This window comes from Olea europaea, unplaced genomic scaffold (genome assembly GCF_002742605.1).
Source record: "Olea europaea var. sylvestris unplaced genomic scaffold, O_europaea_v1 scaffold2863, whole genome shotgun sequence".
Classification (NCBI taxonomy): domain Eukaryota; kingdom Viridiplantae; phylum Streptophyta; class Magnoliopsida; order Lamiales; family Oleaceae; genus Olea; species Olea europaea.
This window is the reverse complement of record NW_019247157.1, coordinates 48,361-70,512: the sequence shown is the minus strand read 5'-3', so window position 1 is coordinate 70,512 and position 22,152 is coordinate 48,361. Positions and strand designations below refer to the sequence as shown.

General features: G+C 36.2%; 4 protein-coding genes across 7 annotated transcripts in view; all 4 read left to right on the top strand.

Annotated features, from left to right (window-relative positions):
- LOC111384172 (probable E3 ubiquitin-protein ligase ARI2) overlaps positions 1 to 196 on the top strand; it is a 12,592-nt gene extending 12,396 nt beyond the window's left edge. For all 3 annotated transcript variants that reach the window (XM_023008425.1, XM_023008429.1, XM_023008426.1), the window contains one exon: positions 80 to 196. The gene's annotated coding sequence lies outside the window, so the exon portion shown is untranslated. The remainder of the gene's footprint in view (positions 1 to 79) is intronic.
- A 1,317-nt stretch (positions 197 to 1,513) lies between these two features.
- Positions 1,514 to 4,535, top strand: LOC111384176 (plastid division protein PDV2-like). The gene is made up of 2 exons (XM_023008435.1): positions 1,514 to 1,969; positions 3,636 to 4,535. Exons 1-2 carry the CDS (start codon positions 1,724 to 1,726, stop codon positions 4,284 to 4,286), a joined length of 897 nt encoding a protein of 298 aa, XP_022864203.1. The 5' UTR covers positions 1,514 to 1,723; the 3' UTR covers positions 4,287 to 4,535.
- A 115-nt stretch (positions 4,536 to 4,650) lies between these two features.
- LOC111384177 (hemoglobin-2-like) lies at positions 4,651 to 7,630 on the top strand. The gene is made up of 6 exons (XM_023008436.1): positions 4,651 to 5,142; positions 5,214 to 5,369; positions 5,682 to 5,805; positions 6,060 to 6,174; positions 6,736 to 6,852; positions 7,384 to 7,630. The coding sequence occupies exons 1-6, from the start codon at positions 5,079 to 5,081 to the stop codon at positions 7,519 to 7,521; spliced, it is 714 nt and encodes a 237-aa protein (XP_022864204.1). The 5' UTR covers positions 4,651 to 5,078; the 3' UTR covers positions 7,522 to 7,630.
- Positions 7,631 to 12,562: 4,932 nt separating this feature from the next.
- Positions 12,563 to 15,057, top strand: LOC111384174 (hemoglobin-2-like). 2 transcript variants are annotated; one of them, XM_023008433.1, is made up of 5 exons: positions 12,563 to 12,765; positions 13,279 to 13,402; positions 13,513 to 13,627; positions 14,133 to 14,249; positions 14,797 to 15,057. In XM_023008433.1, exons 1-5 carry the CDS (start codon positions 12,729 to 12,731, stop codon positions 14,926 to 14,928), a joined length of 525 nt encoding a protein of 174 aa, XP_022864201.1. In that variant the 5' UTR covers positions 12,563 to 12,728; the 3' UTR covers positions 14,929 to 15,057. The 2 variants fall into 2 exon arrangements, with proteins under 2 accessions (XP_022864201.1, XP_022864202.1); XM_023008434.1 differs by having other exon boundaries at positions 12,629 to 12,765; positions 13,303 to 13,402.
- The last annotated feature ends 7,095 nt before the right edge of the window (positions 15,058 to 22,152 follow it).

The following is a 22,152-nucleotide window of genomic DNA, read 5'->3' as shown; positions in this document are numbered from 1 at the left end:
GTATATATAACTTGGCCAATGTGTAGATGGAATATGTTTGTAGTTCTAATTTACTTCAAGTTTTTGGACTAATTGTAAGGTGTCATATTTGATGTGTTGATATGAGGACGCAACCTTGCATGTTTATTGTGTACGAGACAGACAAGTGTCGTTTCTTACAATGGCAAAAAGTGTACAAGTAAAATTTATGTGCTTATGTTCTCGAAGAATTGGACTTACTTCTCAGAGTTTTTTATTTTTTTTATTTTTATTTTTTTTATTTTTATTTTTAGAAAATGACACTTTTGATGATCCATCCTTTTTTGTTTCTTTTGAGAATTTTTGAAATAATTTTTGTTTTTCCTTAAATTTTTAGTTAAATGAACTAATCAATAAGTGGATAGGACAAAAATTAAGAACCGTAGGGATCCTTAATTCAATATGCAGAACATATGGTCCATTTGATTGTAAAGATGAAATTTAAGTGGAAAGAAACGAATTTCAGGGAATTGAATTGTCAAGAAATTATTTTCCCGAGAATTGTAAATTATTGTGTTTGATTGGTATAATTTTTGACGTGGAAAATGTTGAAATAAAAGTGTTCTTTGGAGTTCGTTTGATTGTGTTTTACATAAAAATTTTCAATTAAAGAGATAAATTTTATTGGTATTGAAGATGAAATTTGTTTCCATTGTAAAATAATAATAATAATAATAATAATAATAATAATAATAATAATAATAATAATAATAATTTTAAAAAATTATCTATATTTTGGTGTTCGTTTGAACTTGTTTTATATGAAAATTATCAATTAAAGGGAAATATATATATATATATTTTTACAATAATTCTTAGAATTTGTTTTCATTGTCAACAAAAATAAATAAATAAATAACCAAAAAAAGATGCTAGAGTAAATCGGCACACCAAAACATGGAAAATATCTCTGTGGCATGAAAATGTGGAAAATGAATTTTAATGAAATTTTTGTCAATCAAACACCCAAAAAATGAAAAGATGAAATTGCAATTTCATTTTCTATAGAATTTCCTACCTATCAAACAAGGCCTTAGTTCCCATTTTTTTAAAAACTCCTTTTTTTTTAAAACTCATTTTCAACCATGCATTCTTCAATAAAATAATATTACACACAAATTCAAATTTTTTTCTTTATTTTTAATCATACATTATCCATCAATCTACTATTCAAATTTCAAAATACATTCTTCCTCCAACATGGGGCTCAAGCAAGGGCTTAAAAAGATCAGATTGTATAATGAATTATGAATCTTCCCCAGTATCCACCTTTTGAAAATTCCATAGGATAATTTTATAATACACTGATTTTTGACATTTTGATTGATATTTGCATTATTGTCAAGTGTCAATTAGATGAAAAAATAGTTTGAAATTTAAATTGTTCAATAAGATAATGACACGTGATAAAGTATAAATTAAACTATATAACATAGTGTACATGTAGCAATGTTATTTTATAATATAGATGAAGAGAAATAGATTGATTTTGGTCCATTTTAGTTATTTTGTCTCTGTTGCGGCACAGCCATTACGGTCTGTTGCAGCCAAATAGTTATTTTGCACCACAATCACCTGGATTCTGCCCCCAAAACCACACACTGAGTCCCCGACCTTCCTCATTGCACCCTTCGAATCCCTCGTTCTCTTCAAATCATTAGATGAAGCAGAAACAGTAGAGATATATACAGAAAGAGGGCAATAAATGGATGAAGATAGAATAGGTTTGGTGTTGGCAAGGGCTTCGGAGTTGAGGTCCAAGATTACCAACTGTATTCGACAGGCAACTTCTGAAGTGGAAAATCAAGTTAAGGAAACTGATAACAAAGAATCTGAAGCAAGCCCAGTTGCAGAAGATCAAGAATTAGATGATGATGAAGAAGGAATAGAGAGTCTGCTCAATATTAGAGATGCCCTTGAATCGCTTGAAGCCCAGTTATCTTCTTTACAGGTTCCTACTTGATTTTGTTTGTATTTCCTTTCTTCTTGACAAGATTTTAGATTTTCTGTCCTTAATTAGCGGTCTTTGTTTTGCATTACTGGATTTCAGATCGTCTGTAATTGGTCAGGGTTTAGAATTTCTTGAATTTGCTTCGGAATGAAATGAGATTAGATTAAGAAATAAAGTGAAATTATTTTACACAAGTCTTTAGCCCTTTAGCAACGCTAAAGGTTGGAAAACCACAAAAGAAGTTAGTCGAATCAATTTTCGAATTACTAGTGGAATTTTGAAGTTGGAAATTCATTATAGCATGTTTTATCGGGAGGGATGGATAGTTCAGAATTGTACTGAGGATGAAAAATATTCATTCTACTTGCTGGTCCTATTTACCAAACATGCACTAGGGGTTTATCCCTCCTAAGTAACTCTGGGCAGACACACACCATACTGTTAGTTACGAAACATGGCTGAGATGCTTAATTAGATTAAAAAAATATGTGCCTAGAGTCTACAAATCAGAAGATGTGAGATGGTATATGAATATCACTTTTATGTGCACTTCCATTTAAAATCTAAATTTCAACGATTAGTTTCTTTGAGGCAAATGGTAAGTTCTTTTGGTTCTTTAGGGCAAATGGTAAGTTCTTTTGGTTCATAAAGAATGGAAAGTATTAATCAACATCAGATACAGTTTAGATGCCTTGAATTAGTTGTCATATCTTCTGTATCATCTAACCAGTTACAACTATAAACACTCTGGCAATGGAATTTTATTTGTTGAATCTGCATTATAACAAATTTTAAAGTCGAAACAATAGTGAGAGTCTTGGATCTCTTGGAAGGATACATTGTTTAAGCTTTGTAGCTCAGCAATTATAGTTTATCAATAATTGTTTGGTTGCTATAAGTGACTCTGTTTTTAACATATGACCATAAACTGTCATTATGATTTCTTCTCATAATAATTTGCTAGGGCTTCCACTAGCTAGTTATTGCTTGACTTTCTGTGCCATTTCTGCTACTATTTAAGTTTGCAACATCTTGTTAGCTTGCTCAATTTGCTAGAGTCGTGAATATGTTGGACTATGTGGAGCCTAATCGCAGAGTAATTGTTAGCTTTCTCCGAGTCATTATTATTATTTATTTTATGTTGTTGGTTGTAGGTGCATTTTGGGCATTCATACATGTATTGGACTGTATGCAGCCTATTCATTGTAATTGTTAGCTTGCTACAACATAATTTTCAATTGTTTCTTTTTACGGTTGTGATTATATATTTGGCATCATACATGTATCGTGTCACCCTAATATTTGTATCATAAAGGATTTATTAGGTGGTTGTTTTTGGTGTGTGAGACAAAATTTGAGAGATGAGAGAAAAACACTGTACTCTTCTTCTCCATTATAGTTCAGATCTACAGTAGCGAGTGGATGTAGCTCGGACATTGAGTGTGAACCACTATAATTCTTGCTGTGCTTTGTTTGTTTTCTGATTGCTTCTTTGTTAAGTGTAGGGATTAGGTCTAATCCCTTACAGAATGGTCGTGCTTCATTCCATATTTCTATATGTTTGTGTGCTCTGGCAACCATATGATCTTCTTCATCAAAATTATGATGTGTATGCATCGTTTTTTTGTCAGGCTAAAGCACTCTCATCTATTATTTTCTTTGTTAGGCATTACAACAGCAGCAGTGGTATGAGAAAGAAACGGCCCTGGCCGAGATAGAGTACAGCCAGGAAAAGCTGCTCAAGAAGCTGAAGGAATACAAAGGCAAGGACTTGGAAGTTATACACGAGGCTATTGCTTTTGCTGGCGAAACAGAGGACGATAATGATCTCCTCCTTCCTCCATATCCAACTCGACCATCTTGTTTGCTAGTTTCAGATAATGACCATATTTCAATATTTTCTTCCACTCGAAAGTATGCTCAAAATGAGGTAATAAGTGGCAGAGTAAAAAATCTCCCTGAAACAACAAAAAATCTCGAAACGGATAGAAACCAGACACGTACTTGGTTGAAAGGCCATGGTATGAAGTCATTTCTTGGTGCAGCAGCCAGGACAGCCCTTACTATTGTTGGGGTAATCTCGGTATTGAGTTTGGCTGGTTTTGAGCCAAGGCTAAAGAAACGGGACAATCAATTTAAGATTTTAGGCAGAGTTTGGCTGCAAGGGACTGGTGATAATGGAACATCTGATAATTGTCCCCCTGGAAATATCCCAGTGATCGAAAATGGTGAAATGCGGTGTATTGTGAAAGAGAGAGTTGAAATTCCATTCGCTTCAGTTGTTTCTACACCTGATGTGAACTATGGATGTGGATGAAATCATTTTTCCCACTTATCCCAAGGGGGAAAAATGGGAAAAATGTCTGGCGTCGTTGTTTTCGTTCTTTTGTACATCCCCGATCTGTTTTAACACTGTGTAACTGGAATAACTTGCTTAGAGTCTGCAGTCTTGATAATTTACTGATTTCTTTCCTTCTCATTTTTCAAATTGTTTGTCCCGAAAAATGGGCTCTTTGTTAAGATCTTCAGGTTGTAGAAATTATCAACAGAAAAATTTTAAGGTTCAGTGTTCTTTGATTGGGCTGGTTCCCTCGTCATAAGCTAGTTCAGTACACGTGCATTCAATCTAGCGCGATCAATCTTTACTCAATCAGTACGACAGTCAAGTTCTCGTGAACGAAGTTGTCCGCATCGCAATAATCAAGACAGAAAACTCCAAATTTTTTTAAAGCAGCACCTGGTTTTGGAGTCTCCACTTTGTGGATTTTTGTCTCTTTCTGAAGATGACATAAAAAACCGATTCACAATACACAATGAATATATTAATTTCCCTATCATCCACCAATTTGGTCAAAACCAGACATTAAATTATCAAAATATAGTCCAGAAATCTCAACCCCAGTTTCAACCTTCCCCAACATTGTGCACCTTTATTGGGAAGTAAAGAAAATATATTGTCTCTACTTAATTCCCAAAGGTCAATCATGTTTGGTTGAGATTAAAATAAGTGCATACTGTGTAGTTTTATTATTTCCGAAGCTTAGAAGTGACTTTAAAGTTGCCTTTCCTCACTGAACTGATACTGCTAATTTGTCTTCACTCATAAATCATGAATGTCTGGAAAATCAACATCAACAATCTTGGTTCTAATACTACCATGATTCAATGCAATGGTGGGTGCTTCTCAATTTGATTTTTATAACAAATTTGTTTTCTTTTTTCTCTAATGATAAATTTATTACAGGAACTTCATCGAGTTCTCACTCATATTACTCCAAGATTAATGTAAGGGAAAAGTTTGAATTGGGATCTTTGTTTGATCGTTCTGTAAATTATTCCTGGGTTAAAAGGGATGGATCAGGATGTGGACTTGCCTGCAAATCTCTAAGAATTCCAAGATGTAAGTTTATTTTATCCTCTGAGTCAATTTATGCTAGCATATGATTCTTTCCTTGGACTGCATAGAAATTATTTATACTGTACAATTATCCCTCCACCGCGGATCAGCTTAATATTCTTATTGTATAATGGATTTTAGGGGCGACGAAAACTCTGAATTCTTCTTCTCTATTGCTGTGAAAACTGCGACCACTAGTGGATATAGCGGATAAATCTGCGTGCTTGGATTTTTTATTTATCTTTTATTCTGTTTTATCATTGTTCTAATAAGAAGGTTATTAGGACTTTATCTCCGGAACTTTTTGGGGTGCAGGCGTGGAGAAGAATAGGAGACTGGAAGTGAGAAATTTTACAGAAGAACAAGAAGCTTTGGTGGTAAAATCATGGAATGTAATGAAGAAGAATGCTGGAGAATTGGGTCTTAAGTTCTTCTTGAGGTGATCTCTATTGACCTTTTCTTAAATCTTCCATACAACGTGAAGTGTCTCCATGGCTAAGATCAGGATGAAAATAAGACCCCACGTGGCTCGTTTGGTACATTGGAATGTAGAATTATTAGAAAGCATTAAGCAAGAAAAAAGAAGTTAAAATATTGTCCTTGTCCTATGTAATGCTGTCAATACTGTTTACCTGCGTGTTTAAATTGATCCCAGTTAATTACTTAATTATAGTCACTCGGACTGAATCGCAGGATCTTTGAGATTGCACCATCTGCCAAAAAGATTTTTCCGTTTCTGAAGGATTCTGAGGTTCCTCCGGAGCAGAATCCCAAGCTTAAACCCCATGCCGTGACTGTTTTCATAATGGTAAGCTATTTATTTAGCATGTCTTACTCTAGTTTTCTACATGACAGCTTTCGAAAATTAGAGCAGTAGACCATATTTTTGTGTTGGCATATGCCAGTATAATCTTGCAGTAGGGAAGTTTAAACTCGGCGTTGGACTAGATGAAGCCTAATCATATTGTACACTTTTCTCCTTGCCTACAGATTGAACTAATATTCCTACTACATAAAGGATTATAGAAGGCAAATATTTGAACCTGGGATATAACATAAACTATTCAAGATACGAATAATTAAAGCTATTAAGGCTTTATGTGCTTGTTCTTGAGCCTGCCAATCCCCATAATTTTCATCAAACTTCAAGAAAATTGAAGAAAAGGAATTTATCAGGGAAACAAAGATTTTGCAATATGCAGATCTTAGGTGTTTGGAATTTGTGTTATAGTGTCAAAGAATCAAAAAGATTATGGGTCAACCGAGCATTTTTATATCGAGTTTTTAAATCATGATGATTTAGTAAAAGCTAAGGTTTCTTTCTCTACCCATCTTCACATTAGCTATTTTATGGGCTGATCTTTTGCAGACTTGTGAAGCAGCTGTACAACTTCGCAAAGCTGGTAAGGTCGTCGTGAAAGACTCAAATTTGAAAGATTTGGGAGCTACTCACTTCAAATACGGCGTGGCTGATGAACATTTTGAGGTACTACACAATATTTAATTTCTTAGGTTGGGATGATGCTGAATTTGCTTTCACAATATGTGTAGAACCTAATAGGAGTGTGTATATTTAACAACGTGGTATTGGGTAGCCTGACATATATTAGGTCATCCTCATATTTATACCATAGGATTTTAGGAGGGTTGTTTTGGATCGACAGGACAGACGTGTATGATAACCTGTGTAATCTCTTTCTTCATTATAGTGAAAAATCTTTAGTGGCAAATGGACTTTGTTCTCACATTAAGTGCAAACTACTACCTGTATCTACTTTGCGTGTTTCTAATATTATTTTGCTTAATATTCCTCTCGTAACAAAGCAATGACACTTAACTGAATTGGATGGTTTCTTAGAATCGAAGCAATTGTTCTTTCTTATTCATCAATAGATTTTTGGTCACCAAGTTCTTTGATCAACACGATATGAATTCGATCATAGAAGAGAATCTCTTCAAATGAACCAACTTATTATCTTTATTTTGTAACATTTTACATTCCACGAGTGCTTTGCAGGTGACAAAGTATGCATTGCTGGAAACGATAAAGGAAGCGATTCCAGAAATGTGGTCGCCGGAGATGAAGATGGCATGGGGGGAAGCTTATGATCAATTGGCAGCTGCAATCAAGGCGGAAATGAGACAGCCTTCATAAGTTTCTTGAGAAGATCAACATAAAATTTATGCTTCTTTTTTTTTGTTATCCCTATTGTATGAATCTTTTGATCCCATTATGAGTATACTATTTGGCATTTTGTCTATTATTTGATTGCATACCCTACTTAAATAATAAAGCATGTTTCTACTCGAAAGCAATGCACATTGCCACGATGACGAGTGTTGATCCCAAAGACGATGCAAGATTGAGTTTTAATGACAATAATGAAATATTCAAGATCACACCACGGAAAGACAAGATTAAAGTAAAGTAGAAAAAGAGAAACTAAGTAGAGGAACGATGAATTTTATTAAACTCGACACTATGAAGAGAATAATATAGGACAGTAATAATGCTTCATCTAAAACTGACAAAAGGAATCTCTAATAGGCCACGTCCATAAACCTAATGGAGTCTTAAAAGGTAAGAAAATATACTAGAATTAGGTTGAACCGCGTAAAAAGAAAAAATCTTGGATGTAATTTGATTTCTTTCCAAATTCAAGCCAAATGTGATCTTCCAAGATTTCAACCCAATTTTGAGGCATTAAACCTAATAATTTCCACCTTGACTCAAAATTCCGGTACAACGAACAAAACTCCAAAATTTCAAATCCGTCTGCTTCAAAATGAACGGACCAATCTCCTCAACACAGTAACCAAAATTTCCATAACCAAACCATCGTCCTCTGCACGACATCCACAAACGACACCCGAACCTAAATCTTGGGTTCCCAAAATTCCACCAAGGAATTATCGTTGACCTAACATGGTCGAAACACACCCTGTAGCATAAACCATATCACATGCTGGATCAAAAGGCTCCTTGCTAAAACTGTCACCTTCAACGTCCTCTAAAGCATTCCAGACATTATTGACATCACTGTACTTACGCTCTATGAGTCCAACCCTAGCAACTGAACACAGTATATTCGCTGAAATTGGTGGGATACCGAAATCATCAACGCTCTCCCTAGCAGTGTTCTTAACTAACTCAGAGCTCGTCACAAGAGGTAGTGTACCAAACTAAACTTTCACTACGATACTGAACTTGTCCAAATGTCTCTTAATTGGTTCAGCGTTCCCCTACAAGATGTACAACTGAAACTTCTTCTGTCCTTCCAGTACAACCTGGACACCCCTTCGAACCTTCAAGACTCCACTTCCATCAGAAAATTTATACCTTTTTGCATCTAGGGTACTCAGCGATATGAGATTCTTTATCAAGTCTAGAACAAGGAAAACCTGATCAAGTGTCCTCGTTGTCCCATCTTGTAGCCTCAATCTGACCCGTCCGATTCTTGCAACCCGACAAGACTGGTTGTTTCCCATGACAAATCCACCTCGCTTTACCATTTCATATGTCTGAAACAAAGCCCTATTAGAACACATATGATATAAACATGCAGAATCCATAATCCACTTCTCAGGATTCCCCATCAGATACAGCCAACACTACATCTTCATCATCTGAAAAATTCTCAATAATTTTAGTCTCGTTATCTAATTGTCCCGCATGATTTGCATGTAAATCACCTTTATCTTACAACTTGTCGCAATCTTTCTTAATGTATCATTTCCTTTTGCAGTAATAATAATACACGTTGCTATACCTCACCTTCGATCTACCTCTCCGTCAATCACCATGAGTAACCAGAGCATCCCCACCCTTAGATGTAGGACCTCCAACCAACAGCTCCATCTTCTCCTTTAAGAACAAGGCATCATATATCTCCTAAATGGTCAGCGTGTTATGACTATACAATATAGTATCACGAAACGACGAAAAAGAACTAGGTAGCAAACACAACAGATCAATGCCAGATCCTCTTAATCATATTTTATCTCCAACGTTTCCAAATTTACAACAATCTCCTTGAACACAGTAAAAAGGTCGTACAGTGACCCTCCTTCTCTATGCGATGGGAATACAACTTTTGTTTTAGAGTCAATTTGCTCGTCAGACTCTTTGTCATGCAAAATTGCTCCAACTTGAGACATAAAGCAGCCGCCATCTTTTCCTTCAAGACATCCTGCAGAATACTCTTGGATAAGTGAAGATGAATTTGCTCTAGAACATTTCGATCCCTCCGTTGTTTCTCTTCCACAGACAAATTTGCTGGCATCTTCTCAAAACCTAACAAACCATCTTAAGATTCATCTGCGTCAACATAGCCCTCACCTTTACCTGCCACAGTAAAAATCTTGTATTGCAATCCAGCAGCGAAATTTCATACTTCAATGAATTCATCCTTGAAAAATCTCAGCCAAATCACAAAGAACCCGCAACCTTTGCTCTGATACCACTTGTTGATCTCAAAGGCGATGCAAGATTGAGATTTAATGACAATAATGAAATATTCAAAATCACATCACGGAAAAAACAAAATTAAAGTAAAGTAGAAAAAGAGAAACTAAGCAGAAAGATGATGAATTTTATTAAACCCGACACTATGGAAAGAATAATACAGGACAACAATAATGCTTCATCTAAAACTGACGAAAGTAGTTTCTAATTTATAGGTTACGTCCATAAACCTAATGAAGTCCTAGAAGATAAGAAAATATACTAGAATTAGGTTAAATCGCGTAAAAGGAAAAAAATCTTGGGTGTAATTTGATTTCTTTCCAAATTGAAGCTAAACGTGATCTTCTAAAATTTCAACCCAATTTTGAGGCATTAAACCTAACAACAAGAACACGTCACAATAGATAAGATTTTAACTTATTTTTCTTTTTACTATGTATGATTCTGTTTGGATGAACTAGCTTCATCAAATAAGAGTTTCTACACTCCGGTCTAAATCCTTGATTAATAAAACAATTTTTACAAACTATAAAATAACGATAACAACGACAGTTAACGGAGAAAGTGAAAGAAATAAACGAAGTTGTACAACCTTTTTTGACAATATATACAACTTGAAACGCATTTATTAAAATTTAACGGTTGGCTCGCGTAAATCCTCCAATAAAAGAATTTGTAAAACATTTTTTTTATTAATTTGTCATTAAACCAGACGAGTCAAATATTTCTTTTGTATCAATGTATATATCGAAACTTATCTCAAGATTCAACCCAATTTCCTAATTGATAAACGTAAACCACGAACAAGCGAAAATTCATGAAAAGTTCCAATTTTTTCCTTTTCTAATTATTTGAAGTTCCAATATCCAAAGAGTAAATATAAACACTACCCTATTATCATACATTTTACCCACGATAGCGTATTTAAGTTGTTAACGAATTCGGATTATGGTCGAGTATTTCTTTGTTTAGTCATGTTTGATGACCATTATTTGGCAAAAATAAAATTTTGAATAGTGAATTTTTGGAGAATTTGTAATTAAAAATGAGGAATATGTTTTGATTTCCGTGCAAAATATTTTATTGTGTAAATAATGACTAAAAATGAGTTGGTAGAATAAATAGTTTTGAAATAATAATTATAAGAAGGGTAATTAGCACAAAACATCCCTACCTTTCGATGTTTTTGTGGAAAACGTCCCTACCTTTCATTTTTTGGTGGATTACACCCTTACCTTTACATTTTTTTGTCAAAAAGTCCTTCTGTCAACTCTCCGTTAAAATGCTCCGTTAAATCAAAAAGGTAATTAGCACAAAAGGTCCCTACCTTTCAAAGTTATTGTGCAAAACGTCCCTACCTTTTATTTTTTAGCATAATTAGCAGAAAAGGTCCCTACCTTTCAATATTATTGTGCAAAACGTCCCTACCTTTCATTTTTAGCATTTTTACCCCTACAGTTCACATTTCATTGCGCAAAAGGTCATTTTCATCCATTTTTCCAATAAAATGACGATTTTACCCTCCTATTAAAATAAAACAAAAAGAAAAGAAAAAAATAATTAATTAATTGCAATCATAGTTCTAAGTCTTTCAAAACATTACAGATAAATCCTAAATTCTCCACTACCGCCACTTTCACAACCCCACCAAGCCACCACCTATAGATTCATATAACACCACTTTTCGACCATAACACATAGGACTCTACCACCACCAACGTCGCCTCACTCTCCCCAATATCCTCCTCCATAGTATTGGTCACCAATCTGTTCGAAACAACCACATTTACGGTGGTGGAGTCCAATGGGCATGGTGCCCGAAAGGTGGTATTATGTGGATTTATAGTTGGCAGCTTAATAAGTTGTGAAAATGGTGGTGGTTGAGAATTTATGATTTTTTGTAATTTTTTAAAAATTTAAGGATTATGGTTGCAGTTGGTAATTCATCTTTTCTTTTTGTTTTATTTGAATAGGATGGTAAAATCATCATTTTATTGAAAAAATGGATGAAAATGACCTTTTTGCAATAAAAGGTGAAAGGCAGGGGTAAAAATGCTAAAAATGAAAGGTAGGGACGTTTTGCACAATAATATTGAAAGGTAGGGACCTTTTCTGCTAATTATGCTAAAAAATAAAAGGTAGGGACGTTTTGCACAATAACTTTGAAAGGTAGGGACCTTTTGTGCTAATTACCTTTTTGATTTAACGGAGCATTTTAACGGAGAGTTGACAGAAGGACGTTTTGCGCAAAAAAATGTAAAGGTAAGGGTGTAATCCACCAAAAAATGAAAGGTAGGGATGTTTTCCACAAAAACATCGAAAGGTAGGGATGTTTTGTGCTAATTACCCTTATAAGAACAATGCCCTGCATATAGGACACTGTTCTACAGGGGGCTTACAGGCTCCCTCACTGTAGCGCAGGTCGATCCCACCAACCTGCATTAAAAAAAAAATTGTGCAGACCCCCGACATTGTGTCTGCCTTGACCGAGCTTTGTAAAATGCTCCATGTACGTGAAGTGCGGTTCTAATTATAAACAGGGGCGTATATATTTGGTGATGACCTTTTAAATGTCCCAAATTTTGGAAACATGGCAAGGGTGTCATTGCATGCGTCACCATTCATGGTGGCAATTGGTCCAAAACCATGTACCCGCCGCCGCATACAGCCGCCGGTTTTCAAACATGTGGTGGCTCATTAGTCTTAACTACTACTTGTTTGTGGCTCAGTAGTGTGGCTTTTCATTATCATGAAGGGTTGCTCTAATCCTTCCAAAGGACACTATATAAAGTTCATACCAATTTGATCAGTTTGAGCAAAAAGAACAAACGGATTTTATAGGATTTTCAAGAAAGTGTTCGATTTAAAAGCATTTGAAAGTCGATTAAATTAGCATCATGAACGATCACTTGAACGCGACTGCCCAACATAAAGGTGAGTATTGTTATCTTTTAATCCAATTACTTCATTTTTCGGTTCATGTTTCGCTATTCAAAAGTTACAAGACTTGAACATTCTTGATAATATGGCTTGTTTGTATTAGATACGTGTATATCGTGTCACATAATGACATTTTTTGAGCACTCTAGTACACACGTCTATTACGCTACCAACGTGTCTTATTTTTCATATGTTTTTATAAAATATCAACACCATGGATATTTTAGGACACTGAATCATACGGCATCATACTTGCCTCTCTTAATAACATTTTTGTGCACATAGTATTGGATTCATTGTACGACAGAACACTTTTGAGTGTGTTTTGGTATATATTATTGAGCACAACAAGAAGATACAATTGATAAGATTTAAGCTTATTTAATGTTCTCCAAACAACTTTAATATCGACGGAAAAAAAAATAAAAGTTTGTTCAATTTACTCTCTAGTTTCATGTACCAAATGCTTGTTTAAGTGCCTTTTGTTCTAACCTTTGATTTTTCAAGATGGAGAAAATTGTGGAAGCATGGGAGGAGAAAGTTTTACAGAAGAACAAGAAGCTTTGGTGGTGAAGTCATGGAATGTAATGAAGAAAAATGCTGGGGAATGGGGTCTCAAATTCTTTATCAAGTAATTAGCCAATCATAATTTTATCTTCTTAAATACTTATTTTCTTCAATCCCTTTTTAATCAATTTTTAAAGTAAAATTGATTAACTTTCTTGGAGAATAATTTGTCAGGATATTTGAGATTGCACCATCAGCCCAGAAACTATTCTCATTTTTGAAGGACTCAAATGTTCCACTTGAGCAGAACCCCAAACTCAAACCCCATGCCAAGTCTGTCTTCGTCATGGTCAGTTTCTTCTTAACCTACCTAGCTCTTCTTGTCTACAATATAGTTCAGTATATTAAATATAACCATATTTGACGCGTTGGACGCGATAGTAAAAAACAAGATTACGGAACACAATCAAATTTAAAATCTCGTATGTTGTCCTATACTATACTGTCCAGCTCGGCAAACTAAATCCACCCTTAATCGTATCAATGCAGAGGAAATTAAATCATTTCCGTGCTATTCAATTTTAAATTTTAAGTATGGAGAACATATGGGAAAAAATTTTCGTTAGTCCTATAGCTTAGCAGAATATCTAATCTACTATAACATTTGTCCTTGCTTCCTATCTGAGTGCCAAAGAGAAGAGAGAAAGGGCTGGTGGTCTTTAAGACAGAAAATATGTACAGTATTGTGTACAAAACATGCCTTAAAATGCAAACGCGGGCTAAAATGTAAAAAATGAAAAAAACCAGACACCAATGTTCTGCTTTGAAGTAACTACTTAGGTTGAGTTTTGTAGACATGTGAAGCTGCAGTACAACTGAGGAAAGCTGGAAAAGTTGTGATAAGAGATTCAAGTCTGAAAAAAATAGGTGGTGTGCACTTCAAATATGGAGTGGTGGATGAACATTTTGAGGTAGGAGACCACTTCAGTTTTTGCCATTTTCTTTGAAATACTGTCAAAAAGTATATGGTAAAACAATTTTAAATATATTTTGTTGGTAAATGATATAAGATTTTGTTATAATTTCTTTTATTGCACGTCTATGAGATATTTGATATTTCACATACAGTACTGAACTAGACAATATAAGATATATCATTTATGTTGTTTTTTCTTCAATTGAACGACAAAATTTAAGAAAATAATTTAGTCCTTCTTTGACCCTCTTTTTTAAAACTCATTTTCAACCATACTTTTTATAAACGGATAATTTTTCTCAACTTTTCTACCAAACATTTCATCAATTTTTTTTAAATTCAATAAAAAATTGATATTTAGCTAAACCAAACAAGGGCTTAATATATCAACAATGACATATATCTATTTATTTATTAATACATCATTCATACAATTTTCAATAGGTCTAGATTGACTTTTTTTTTTTTTCCCATAACTTGTAACATATAGTAACATATATGCTCCATATTATAATAATTTACTTATTTTGAAAAAAAAGCAGGTTACTAAATATGCACTGTTGGAGACAATAAAGGAAGCAGCAGGAGAAATGTGGTCAGCAGAAATGAAGAATGCTTGGAGTGTGGCCTATGATCAATTGGTTGCTGCAATCAAGACTGAAATGAAACCCTAAATTCCTCTCTAAATAATTCGAATAGATAACCCCTTTTTATAAGGTATTACTTTTGGGTGTTCATTATCAATTAATAATAAATGCTCTTTCATGTACAATTAAATAATAAATACTATTTTTAAAGCCTAATTTGTTATGCTTATCAACTATATTTGATTTGTAATATAGACGCAAAATACATATCGATAATGGAAACCTTTTCACCTCTGCTTTCGATCTCGATAAAATTAAGGTTTTGTTACGTGTACAATTGGGGTTGACAATATCATAAACAAAATAAATAAATAAATCCTGAGCCCACCTTGTGTAAACATTGTCGGGTTGTCAACCCCGATTGTATACATAACAAAATTGTAAAATTAATGACAATTTAATTGACAAGAATTTGCAAGTAATTGCACCATCCCCAAATTTATAGAAGCTTCAATCGAATTGCTGACCTCTTCTTCTTCAATTACAATGTCATCCCAAAGTAATTCGAAGAAAAACAAATGAATCGAAAATGAAATTAAACTGACAAACACAAAATAAATCTTGATATTGATTATAAACTTGCTTCCAAACTTTGTTTCCCGACTCATCCACCCATTTTTCTAAGCCGTCGAAGCCCAGTTCCTGAAAATCGTCGTTAAGTTTCATGATGTGATTAAATTTTAGTTAAAAGTAAAAAAATAAGCAGCTTAAGAATGAGAAAAAAGGTTTTTAATTATGCATGTTAATCCTTATCTTCTTCATCTGTACACCAGATTCTTGGTCAAATGTGTACGAAAGACACTACTGAGTTTGGGAGAAAAGAGAGATGGAAGTGAAATATTTGAATGAGGGAAATTTCAGTGACTGCGATAAAACATTTTAAGGTCTGTTTGATGAAATTACTGACTTGGGAATAATGAACCCTGCATGACAATGCCCGCAATTTGTTTGACGAAATTACTGACAAAGACGCCATTGCTTAACTTGGCCAAAAGTTCAACGATTCTTGTATCAATGGCGTCTTAGCAATCTGTTGTATGTGTGAACAGTCTCCTCTCTTTTCTATGCTATGCTAAAATGTTCGCCCCTATTTTTCATTGCCCCCACAAATTTCCAGGAATCATTTGAAATGGCCGTCTCAATCCTCAAACACCACTGCTCAAAGCGCGGTGGTCCCACCTCCGCTCCCTACTCATTACCACCAGTAACCTCCTCATCCCGCCTCAGTTTTCCCAAATGGATCTTGAAATCCGCAACAATCCTCACCTTGCCCTCCGGTTCTTCCATTTTACTGTTTGTAGTTATCTTTGCTTTCCCTTCCTACGTTACCACAATTCACATTATTTGTCATTCCCGGCTTAAGTCCGAGGCTAAGCTTAATTCGGTTAGCTTCCGTAAATTCCCAGAAGTCCACCAGCCCATTTCTCTAGCCCGCCTCCCATTCTTGATATCTTGATCAAAACTTGTAGGACCTATGGTTGATGGTTCTGCACCATTTATCTTCAATTTGTTAATCAAAGCTTGTTTAGAGTCGAAAAAGAACGATCAAGGTCTCGGTTTAGAAAGTTGAAGTCCAAGAATGTGTTTTTAATAAGTAGTATGTGTTATTCTTTGATTGAGTTGATTTCCCAGAGTCGAGGTTGTTTTGCTGCGTATGATCTGTATAGGGAAATTTTTTTATTTAGATGGTGAAAATGGAGTTTACGATCGGAGAGGGTAAATGGCTTTTTTCCAATTGTGAAATGTTTGAAGTGTTAATGGTTGAATTTTATAGAGAAAGATCAGTGAAGAATGTGGAGGAGGGACGAAAAGAAATGTGAAGTGTGGTTTGCTTGGGGAATTCATATAGTTATAGTGTCTACTTGCAGAGTATTGTGGCAATGTTAGAATGGAGGATGCCATGAGGGTATGGGAAGATGTGCAGAACAAAGATGTGAAGCTAGATGCAGTGTGATGTAGCATAACATAGACATAGAAGCAATCACATGGAAGGAGAAGAGAGGGAAGTAGAAACCAGATAAAAGAAAGAGAAAGAAGTAGGAGAAGAAGAGAAGAGGAGGAGGGGCGGTGGAAAAGGGGAGAATGCCTGCAACACTCCAATTTTCATTTCATTTCCATCAAATCTGCCCCCCATGCATAGAAGGCTGCATACTTTTATACAATACAAAGCATAAAAGGGCTTGGGCCAGCCCAATATATGATACAAGCCCAAAAACAAAATAAAAAGCTTGGGCAAGCCCAAAACATAATATAAGCCCAAATAAAATACTAACTAGATAGTCCAAACTAGACGTCCTCATCAACTCTTCCGGGGTGGGAGAAACAAAAACTCGACTCTGTCGAGGGAATTACTCATAAAAGGTTGCAGTCAGTCACCCAACCATAAGCTGAGTGGTTGGACAAACGTCTTTCGACGTCCATATACACGTGTGATAGGTGGTCTGGGCAATAGAAGATCATGCTGACTCCTATATAGCTCCAACAAGTCAGGATCAAGTTGTTGGAGTGTTTCTTTAGGGATCCATGTGCAATCAGAGTCAGGTCGTCCTACCGAACGAATAAGAAAACGCTGAATTTCTCCATCATTGGTCAACATAAACTGTTCATCTAAAATAGCATTAATCTTATCTTTGGGTATTGTGACAGGGGGTGTTGAAAGTAGGGATAACAATAGGTTCAGGTTGAAAGTCAACAGATGGGGGTAAAAAAGGGTCATCAGAGGGCTTAAAATGGTCTTTATAAGCAACTAAATCCTCAACATTGAAAGTGGAGTGGTAGCTAAAATGTGATGGAAGATCAATGACAAACGCATTTGGACCAACACACTTTAAGATTTAAAAGGACCAGCGCTACGGGATTGCAATTTGGAAGCGGATCCAGATGGACGTCGTTCCAGTCTAATTCGGATCATCACATAATCCCCAATTTTAAACTCAACACGTCGTTTATGCAAATCAGCTCGAAGTTTATATGATGCATTACTTGCCTCTAGTTGTTTATTGATCTCAATATACAAGTCATGAAGATGTTGTACAAATGCCTCAGCTGACACAGACACATTAGCATATGGGGACATAGGGATAAGGTCTAAAGGCTTCTTAGGTTTATAACCATGAACAACTTCAAAAGGACTCATGCCTAAAGACCGATTCACAGAACTGTTATATGCAATTTGGCTATCGGGAGGATTAAATCCCAGTTCCTCAGATTTTCCTGAACTAGACATCTTAATAGGTTACCAAGACTGCGATTAACAACTTCAGTTTGATTATCGGTCTGATGATGATATGTAGTGGAAAATTTCAACTTAGTGCCGACCATGTGCCATAAGGTTCTCTAGAACTGGCTAGTAAACCGAACATCCCTATCGACACAATGGTCTTAGGAAGGCCATACAATTTAACAATCTCATTAAAGTACAGCCTAGCAACCTTAGACGCATCTGAAGTCTTGCTGCAAGGGATAAAGTGGGCCATTTTCGAGAAACGATCCACTATAACAAAAATAAAATCATGTTTCTTTGGAGTACGTGGGAGTCCTAGTACAAAATCTATACTGACGTCTTGCCAAGGACAACTAGGGACGGGAAGAGGTGTTTAAAGTCTAGTGTTTTGTCTCTTCTATTTGGTCAACTGACAGGTGTTACAAGCACTAACAATCTTAACTACATCTGTCTTCAAACGAGGCCAATAAAATAGACGTTCAACCTCTTCGATTGTATTATCATGTCTAAAATGCCCAGCCAGGCCGCATGACTTTCCCAAACTATAAAGTCTCGTACTGAAGTCCGATGGATGCACAATTTTTTGGACCTAAAAAGATAACCATCCTCCAGACGAAAACTATCAGTAGCATTCAATTGTCCACTTTGCAATGCAAGGAAAATGTCCTTGAAATCGAGACATGACTCATAATCTTCTTTGAATCGTTCAAAACCTATGACCTTGACACTCATATTGGTTAAAAGCGGAATGCGGCGGCTTAAAGCATCCGCCGCTTGATTTTCACTGCCCTTTTTATGCTTCAAAACAAAAGAGTAGGCCTGCAAATACTCGATCCAACGACCATGTCTAGCATTCAACCTCTTTTGGGAATTAAGGTAGCGAAGTGCCTCATGGTCCGAATAAAGAACAAATTCCTGGGGCAACAAGTAATGACGCCAATAGCGTAAAGCTTGTACAACTGCATACAACTCTTTGTCATAAGTTAAGTACCGTCGTTTGACATAATTTAATTTCTCACTGAAATAAGCAATAGGATGGCACTCTCGGCTCAAAACTCCACCTATCCCTACCCTAGAGGCATCACATTCTACCTCAAAAACTTTGAAAAAATTGGGAAGTTGCATGACTGGAGCTTCTGTCATTCGTCTCTTAACCAACTTAAATGTTTTGGCCGCTTCATGCGACCAATAAAATTCCCCTCTTTTCATGCACTTCGTAATAGGAGCCATGATCGTGCTAAACCCTTTAATGAAACGACGATAAAAGGTAGTTAAACCATGAAAACGCCGAACGTTATGTATAGTCTTGGGCTCAGGCCAACCAACAATGGCCTGAATCTTTGCAGGGTCAGCAGACACTTCTGTCGCGAAGACAATAAAATCTAGAAATACAACTTTATCTGTGAAGAAAGAACATTTCTTCACAATAGCATACAGACTTGTAGCGCGAAGGGTAGAACAAACCTGCGTGAGATGATCTCTATGTTGTTCCCTAGTTTTACTCTACATGAGAATGTCATCAAAGTAAACAACGAGGAATTTACCCATGAATGGTCGCAAAGCTTGTGTTATTACTCTCATAAAAGTACTCGGGGCATTGGTTAGCCCAAAAGGCATGACCAACCACTCATAAAGACCATCCTTCATTTTAAAGGCAGTCTTCCATTCGTCACCCGGGCGAATCCTAATTTGATGGTACCCACTCTTTAGATCAATCTTAGAAAATATCGTGGCACCGACCATCATGTCCAACATATCATCAAGCCTAGGGATTGGAAAACGGTACTTCACTGTGATCTTATTGATGACACGACTATCAAAACACATTCTCCAAGAACCATATTTCTTAGGAGTCAAAAGGGTGGGAACCGCACAAGGACTTAGACTCTCACGAATAAATCCTTTGTGAAGGAGCTCCTCTACTTGCCTCTAAAGTTTAGCATGTTCAGTAGGATTCATTCTATAATGAGGTAAATTTGGAAGAGATGATCCAAGGACAAGATCTATAGCATGTTGAATGTCCCGTAAAGGGGGCAATAGATCAGGGAGGTCTTTAGGAAAGACATCTTGAAACTCTTGAAGAACTGATTGGACCTCATCAGGGGTCAATATTGGAGATTCCGATGGAACTTCCATGACGACCACGGCAAACACAACAGAATCTTCTTTGAGTGTACGCTCAAATTCTGTAGGGCTAATCATATGTAACCCTTTCCGCTCCACAATTTTCTTGGTCTGTTATGAGTCAACAAGTTTTGGCGGTAAAGGATTAAAGTGAATCTTCTTCCCATTGAACACAAAGGAACATGAATTTGATCGACAATAAATAGTGACATCTAAATCGAACAACCAGGGTCGACCAAGAATGACGTGTCCGACGTCCATGAGAATGACGTCGCACGATATATGATCTTTGTATTCAAGAAACTGGATAGGAACCAAACAACGCTCGTTTACGACAATAGAAGAAGTGTCAACCCAAGAGACGCTATAAGGTTGAGGGTGTGAGACTGGCTGTAATCCAAGACGAGACACCGTAGCCACAGAAACTGCATTAATGCAGCCACCAATATCCACAATAATTTTACAACCCTTGTTATTGTTCTTGATAAAAGTGTGAAAAATGGCGTAACGACGCCAGTCATCAGCATCTTTAGGGTGAGTGAGGGTACAACGTACAACACTTAGCCGCGAGGTATCGGGGACAGAGGTCACAGAATCTAGATCTATAGGGAAGGTTCGGATGCAACCTAACGAGGTATCATCAATATCATCCAAATCGTCAAACTCTTCAAACTTAGGTTCATAGACTTGATCTTCTAATGACTCACCTTCTACATCTTTTTGTTCCTCAATGACTAAAGCTCAACTAGGACATCTAGATGCGATATGACCAAAGCCTTTACAATTGAAGCACTGCAGGCGGGAAGAAGTTTTTGAAATTTCGGGAGATTTACCCTTATTTTCCAACATAGGGGGAACATTAGATGGGGGAGGCCCTAGAAGGGACTTAACAGGCGGAGGTGGGATGGATGAGACGGAAGGACGATTGTCAACACGCCTTCCATAAGGAGTCTTAGTGACTAACTCATAATCTTGGACTAAAGAATAAGCATGATCAAGGGTAGTGACACCTCGAAGTATAAGCTCACGCCTAAGATCATCTTTTAGGCCCTGTCTAAACCTACTCAAAGTCATTGCCTCATCCTCAACGACATGACATCGCATTTGAAATTCATCAAATTGAGTAACATAGTCAGTCACTGGTCGATTTCCCTGTGTAAGGGTATTCCATTGGTCCAACAAGTTGCCCTTGTAAGATTGGGGCAAATACTTCTCTTGAAGGCGACGCTTCATTTCCTCCCAACTTCCAACTGGAGGTGCACGACGCCTTTCAAAGAGATCCTCAATACTTTTCCAGAAGAGTTGGGCGATGCCAGTTAATTTCAGATTGGCAAACTGGACATGTCGATCCTCTGAGATTCCATACCATGCCAAGAAACGATCCATGTCTCTAATCCACTGAGTAAAAACTCTAGGATCTAAGCAACCATCGAAAGTAGGAGCGTCTAACTTGATGTTTCTAAAGTAACGCTTGTCATGGCATGAAGGAGAATGATTATTGCGACGGCCATGATCTCGTTCTCGATCACGGCCCTAATCTCTACTCCTTTGATCACGTTGAGGATGTTGTTGACCGCCTTGTCGACGACGATAATAGGGTATATTATGGGACGTTTCAGAGTTATCAGCGTCAGTCGAACGAGGGATTTGTTCAAAATCTAATCACGTAAAATAAGTGGGTAAAAGTGAGGGTTTAACAAAGGTTCAATCATGTAATTTCAGGCAAAGTAATATAATAGCAGAACAGAAAATTAATTGATGTGATTTTAAATTAACAGTAATATAGACCAAATATAGATAAAAACAGTAACTCCCCTTTTTGTTTGCTAAGGTAACTGGATCGATCAACAGGACAAGAAGATATACCTGCAAAACAATGTTAGAAAATACAATTTTTTTTTCGC

What these genes read in the sequence shown, in the direction of transcription:
- LOC111384176 (XM_023008435.1), top strand. Translation starts at nt 1,724, where the DNA reads ATGGATGAAGATAGAATAGGTTTGGTGTTGGCAAGGGCTTCGGAGTTG. An exon ending in CCCAGTTATCTTCTTTACAG is followed by an intron (nt 1,970 to 3,635) that starts GTTCCTACTTGA and finishes TTTCTTTGTTAG; the next exon opens with GCATTACAACAGCAGCAGTG.
- LOC111384177 (XM_023008436.1), top strand. Translation starts at nt 5,079, where the DNA reads ATGAATGTCTGGAAAATCAACATCAACAATCTTGGTTCTAATACTACC. An exon ending in ATCTCTAAGAATTCCAAGAT is followed by an intron (nt 5,370 to 5,681) that starts GTAAGTTTATTT and finishes TTTGGGGTGCAG; the next exon opens with GCGTGGAGAAGAATAGGAGA. An exon ending in CCGTGACTGTTTTCATAATG is followed by an intron (nt 6,175 to 6,735) that starts GTAAGCTATTTA and finishes GATCTTTTGCAG; the next exon opens with ACTTGTGAAGCAGCTGTACA.
- LOC111384174 (XM_023008433.1), top strand. Translation starts at nt 12,729, where the DNA reads ATGAACGATCACTTGAACGCGACTGCCCAACATAAAG. An exon ending in CGCGACTGCCCAACATAAAG is followed by an intron (nt 12,766 to 13,278) that starts GTGAGTATTGTT and finishes TGATTTTTCAAG; the next exon opens with ATGGAGAAAATTGTGGAAGC. An exon ending in GGTCTCAAATTCTTTATCAA is followed by an intron (nt 13,403 to 13,512) that starts GTAATTAGCCAA and finishes ATAATTTGTCAG; the next exon opens with GATATTTGAGATTGCACCAT.